This window comes from Babylonia areolata, chromosome 29, assembly GCF_041734735.1.
Source record: "Babylonia areolata isolate BAREFJ2019XMU chromosome 29, ASM4173473v1, whole genome shotgun sequence".
In the NCBI taxonomy this organism is placed as follows: domain Eukaryota; kingdom Metazoa; phylum Mollusca; class Gastropoda; order Neogastropoda; family Buccinidae; genus Babylonia; species Babylonia areolata.
The window spans coordinates 32,393,918-32,399,917 of record NC_134904.1 but is presented as its reverse complement, the minus strand read 5'-3'; the positions used below and the strand labels follow the sequence as shown (position 1 = coordinate 32,399,917).

General features: G+C 48.6%; 1 protein-coding gene across 1 annotated transcript in view; it reads left to right on the top strand.

Moving 5' to 3' along the window:
• Positions 1–228: 228 nt before the first annotated feature.
• LOC143274649 (phosphorylase b kinase gamma catalytic chain, liver/testis isoform-like) overlaps positions 229–6,000 on the top strand; it is a 32,068-nt gene continuing 26,296 nt past the window's right edge. The window contains exons 1-2 of the mRNA XM_076578522.1: positions 229–264; positions 4,354–4,391. Of these exons, the coding sequence (XP_076434637.1) occupies positions 229–264; positions 4,354–4,391 (74 nt within the window). The remainder of the gene's footprint in view (positions 265–4,353; positions 4,392–6,000) is intronic.

Sequence of the window (6,000 nt, the reverse complement as noted above, 5' to 3'; positions counted from 1 at the left end):
TCGGCGTGTTGTCTCATCTGAATGATTTGACGCTTTGTTCGATTTTCCAGTCAAACTTGGAACAAAGAGCAAGAGCGGGATTCAAACCCAGACCCTCACGGACTCTCTGTGCGAGTGGCAGACGAGCGTCTTAATTTAACCAGTCTGCTACCTTCCTCCTTCACGTGCATTGTGAACAGTGAGGAAAGCATGGCTCGCCCTCTCGAGCAATGTGACCCACACTGAAGCATGACGGACAAGACCCACTCCATGAACAACTTGAGAGTGAGAGAGAGAGAGACTTTATTACGGCTCTTTTTAACACTTGGTCGTCAAACTTCACTTCAAGCGAGGAGTGCGTCCGAGGTTCTCTTTGACTTCTATGTTGGCCCAGCTGTTCACGTTTGTATTTGTACTTGTCTTTCTTTTTATCACAACAGATTTCTCTGTGCGGAACTCAGGCTGTTCTCCCCAAGGATAGCACATCGCTACACTACAGCGCCACCCTTTTTTTGTATATTTTTCCCACCTCCAGTTGTTTTTGTTTTTTTATTTGCTTTCCCTATCAAAGTGGATTTTTCTACATAATTTTGTCAGGAACAACCCTTTTGTTGCCGTGGGTTCTTTTACGTGCACTAAGTGCATGCTGCACACGGGACCTCTGTTTATCATCTCACCTGAATGACTAGGGTCCAGACCAGAGAGAGAGAGACTTTGATCACATCTTGCTGTGAAAACTTTCATGCTTCTCATGCTACTAACGTTTCACAACACACAGACACACACAGACAGATACACAGACACAGACACAGACACACACACACACACACACACACACACACACACAGATACACAGACACATGCACAGAGAAAGAGAATGTGTGGGAGATACACAAACTGACAGACACACACACACGCCGTTCCTCCTCACTCCCTCCCCCCCCCCCCCCCCCATACCCTCCTATTCCCAACTATCCTAATCGGCAACAGGAGACAATTGCTGGACCAAAGGGGGTGGCTAGGGGTGGAGGGGTGGGAGGGGGTCGGAGGGGGGGTGCGGAGTGAGGTCCCGGGGTGGGGGGGAGGAGGCGCACACAGTTGGTTACCCGGGTTAACAGTCTAAAATCTTGGCAGCTCATATCATGGTCCAAACTTGTTAATCTGGAACGGCACTCTGTGAGGCGGACGCGTTACCTGTAGGCCAACATCAACGGGAACAACATCAACAACAACGAGAACAACATCAATAAGAGTGTGTGTGTGTGTGTGTGTGTCAGGAATTAAGGTATCAGTGAGTGGCCTGTCTATCTGTCCGTGGGTCTGGCTTTCAGTTCAACACTCGATAAGACATTACAACCCACCCCTTCCACCTCCGACACACCACCCCATCCCTCAACCCAAACCACCACCACCTCCCCAGGCTCCGCACAAAATGACATCAGCAAACCCGCAAGCGATAACTTCAAGTTTCGAGCTCCCTTGTTTAACCTGACAACGCCGTGGGCGATAGTTGGAACGGACTCCACAAAGGGCTTCCAATCCATCCTTTCCACACACACACACACACACACACACACACACACACACACACACACGTCAAAAGCGGTGGCTGGATCAGAGGCTAATCTGACAAGAAACAGAAGTAAAGATGACTCTATACCAAAGGAACGGGTGGTTGCCAATCGGCTGTCACTGACACAATCTTTTGAACTGTCAACTGACTGTTTGACTGACTGAGTCTCCCCAGTCCACAAAGAATGATCGTTGGTTCCATGCCATGTCGCGCCTGTGATGTCAACTCCCCCCACACACACACCCTGCCCCAGCACACACACCCCTACCCCCCACACCCCCTACCCCCAGCCTCTCTCTCTCTCTTCGAGATGACCTTTGGCCCTTTCTCCTCTAGTCCTACTGTCCACCCTTCACACGTGGTTTTCTCTGTCTTCCTCTTTCTCTCTCTCTCTCTCTCCCTCTTTCTCTCTCTCTACCTGAGATGCCCTTTGGCCCTTTCTCAACCCTCTCTCTCTCTCTCTCTCTCCTTTCCCACAATCCATACCATCCCAAACCGGATTTGCAGATCAGCTGACCAAGACCCAAACCCGGTTGCGTCACCTACCCCACAGCTGTATATATAATGGTGGACAACATTGCTGTCGACACTCCACCACTGACTTTGGTGCGCATGGTTTCTGTCATTTCTACTGACCGCTCTCGACACTTTTCAACGTGACTTGACGCTGGGAACAGCTCAACTTTACGCCTTCATCAGCCATACCATTCTGCTTTTCAGTTGCAACCAAGTAAGTCTGAGATTAGAGGTTTGAAAATACTTCAACAATTGAACTAAAGCTAAGTTTGTATTGTGTCTTAAGAGCTGCTCCATTTAGATTTTTTTTTTTTACTTGGGTGGATTACAGTCCCAACACAACCAGGGGAGGTAATAAGTGCTGCTTGTGTGGACATCTTTTTTTTCTACCCATTGTCTGCATCGTTTTAATGGCTTTTAATCCCGGTATGCCTATCAGAGCTCTTAGTCACATGAACTCTGGGTTGGAGAACAGGCCAAAAAAACAAACAACAACAACAACAAAAACCCAAACCCACCGCTCCAATGGGGATTGAAGGTTATTTCAGATTGTCAAAGGATACTACCGATCTTGTTCAGTATATGACGGGCGCAATAGCCGAGTCGTTAAAGCGTTGAACTTTCAATCTGAGGGTTCTGGGTTCGAATCTCGGTGACGGTGCCTAGTGGGTAAAGGGTGGAGATTTTTTCGATTTCCCAGGTCAACATATGTGCAGACCTCCTAGTGCCTGAACCCCCTTCATGTGTATACGCAAGCAGAAAATCAAACGTTAAAGATCCTCTTATTCATGTCAGCGTTCGGTGGGTTTCGAGCTCCCTTGTGGAAAGCGGTGGCTGTGTCTGAGCCACTTCAAGCTGACAAAAGCAGAAGTAAAGATGACTCTGTACATAAGGAACGGGTGGTTACCTATCAGCCGCCACTGACAATCTTTCGAACCGTCGACTGATTGACTGACCGAGTCACCCCAGTCCACAAAGACTGATCGTTGGTTCCATGTCTTGTCGCGACTGTGATGTAACCCCCCTCCCTCCACCCCGAACAGGGTAGTAGCCAAAGGGTGCTTGGTTGGGGGGGGGGTGGGGAGGGGGGAAGAGAGTGATGTGGTTGGGGTGGTTGGGCCTGGGGCCTTGGGGGGAGAGGGGGGGGGTGTTGTTTGCTGGTCAGTTCTCCGATTGGGTGACTTTCTGGTTCAATCAAACTGCGTCGGTCGACTCCCCCCACCCTCCCACCACCTCGCCTCTCTCTCTCTCTCTTTGAGATCACCTTTGGACCTTTCTCCTCTAGTCCTACTGTCCACCCTTCAAACATGGTTTTCTCTCTCTTCCTCTCTCTCTCTCTCTCTCTCTCTCTCTACACCTGAGATGCCCTTTGGCCCTTTCTCAATCCCCCGCTGTGTGTGTGCGTGTGTGTGTGTGTGTCTCTCTCTCTCTCTCTCTCTCTCTCTCTCTCTCTCTACCTGAGATGCCCTTTGGCCCTTTCTCAATCCCCCGCTGTGTGTGTGCGTGTGTGTGTGTGTCTCTCTCTCTCTCTCTCTCTCTCTCTCTCTCTCTCTCTCCACTTTCCCACGCTGTATCATCCCAGACCGGCTTTGCAGATCAGCTAACAAAGACTCAGACCTGGCTGTGTCACCTACCCCACAGCTATGACGGGTGCAATAGCTGAATGGTTAAAGCATTGGACTTTCAATCTGAGGGTCCCGAGTTCGAATCTAGGTGATGGCACCTAGTGGGTAAAGGGTGGAGATTTTTTCAATCTCCCAGGTCAACATATGTGCAGACCTGCCAGTGCCTGAACCCCCTTCATGTGTATATGCAAGCAGAAAATCAAATACACACATTAAAGATCCTGTTAGTCGTGTCAGCGTTCTGTGGGTTTCGAGCTCCCTTGTCCAACCTAACAACGCTGTGGGCGATAGTTGAACAGACTCTACAAAGGGTTTCCAAGCCATCCTCTCCACCTTCACACACACACACACACACACACACACACACACACACACAAGTCAAAAGCAGTGGCTGGGTCTGAGCCACTTCAAGTTAACAAGAAACAGAAGTAAAGATGACTCTGTACAAAAGGAACAGGTGGTTACCTATCACCCGCCGTCACTGAAAATCTTTCAAACTGTCGACTGACTGATTGACTGACCGAGTCACCCCAGTCCACAAAGACTTGGTTCCATGCCTTGTCGCGCCGGTGATGTTAACCCCCCTCCCTCCCCCCACCCCCTCCCGCGGGTCACATGCTTGTCTATGAATAACTTCTGTGTGTCAATTGCCTGTCTCAGTGCGGTGTCATCACCAGCGGAGAGGAGACTGCACAATTGTGAGAACAGGGTAGTAGCCAAAGGGTGTCTGGTGGGGGGGGGGTGTAGTGGGGGGAGGCAGAGGGTGATGTGGCTGGGGTGGTTGGGACTGGGGGCTGACCTTTGGACCTTTCTCCTCTAGTCCTACTGTCCACCCTTCACACATGGTTTTCTCTGTCTTCCATACTATCCCAAACCGGCTTTGCAGATCAGCTAACAAAGACTCAGACCTGGTTGCGTCACCTACCCCACAGCTGCTGTATATATAGTGGTGGACAACATTACTGTCGATACTACACCGCTGACTTTGGCACGCTTCGTTTCCGTCACTTTACTGACTGGTCTCGACACTCTCCAACGTGACTTGACGCTGGGAACAGTTCAACTTTACGCTTTCATCAGCCATACCATTCTGCTTTTCAGTTACAACCAAGTAAGTCTGAGGTTTGAAAATACTTCAATAATTGAAGGGGGTTGTGTTGTTTGCTGGTCAGTTCTCTGATTGGGTGACTTTCTGGTTCAATCAAACTGCGTCGGTCGACTCCCCCCACCCTCCCACCACCTCGCCTCTCTCTCTCTCTCTCTTTGAGATGACCTTTGGACCTTTCTCCTCTACTCCTACTGTCCACCCTTCACACATGGTTTTCTCTGTCTTCCTCTCTCTCTCTCTCTCTCTCTCTCTCTCTACCCGAGATGCCCTTTGGCCCTTTCTCAACCCTCTCTCTCTCTCTCTCTCCCCTTTCCCACAATCCATACCATCCCAACCGGCTTTGCAGATCAGCTGACCAAGACTCAGACCTGGTTGCATCACCTACCCCACAGCTGTATATATAGTGGTGGACAACATTGCTGTCGACACTCCACCGCTGACTTTGGCACGCTTCGTTTCCGTCACTTTACTGACTGGTCTCGACACTCTTCAACGTGACTTGACGCTGGGAACAGTTCAACTTTACGCTTTCATCAGCCATACCATTCTGCTTTTCAGTTGCAACCAAGTAAGTCCGAGAATAGATGTTTGAAAATGCTTCAACAATTGAACTAAAGCTAGGTTGGTATTGTGTCTTGAGCGCTGCTCCATTTAATTGTGTTTGTTTTTTCTTGGGTGGATTACAGTCCCAACAGAAATAGGGGATGTATTACGTACTGCTTGTGTGGACGTCTCTTTTTCTTTTCTTTTTTTTTCCAACCCATCGTTTGCATCGTTTTAATGGCTTTTACTTCCAGTATGCCTATTTGAGCTCTTAGTCACATGAACTCCAGTTGGAGAATGGGCCGAAACAAAACCAAAACAAACAACAAAAAAACAAGCAAACAAAAAACAACAATCTACTGATGGGGATTGAAAGTTATTTCAGATTGTCGAAAGAGACTACCAATCTCGTTCAGAATACCCTCCTCACCCAAACTCACGCCCCGGTGAATTTTTTATCATTTTTTTGGTTTTGTTTCTTTTTGTTGTTTTTTGTTGACAATGTGGTGTATTGGTTGTTCATTGTTGCGGCGGTATAACAGCTAGAGTCTAAAGCAAGTTTCTAGCAACGTTACTCATTGTATTGCATTGTGGAAGATACTGTTGGTTTCATGGTATGGATTTTGTTAAACGATGCTGCGTTAACTCCATGATTT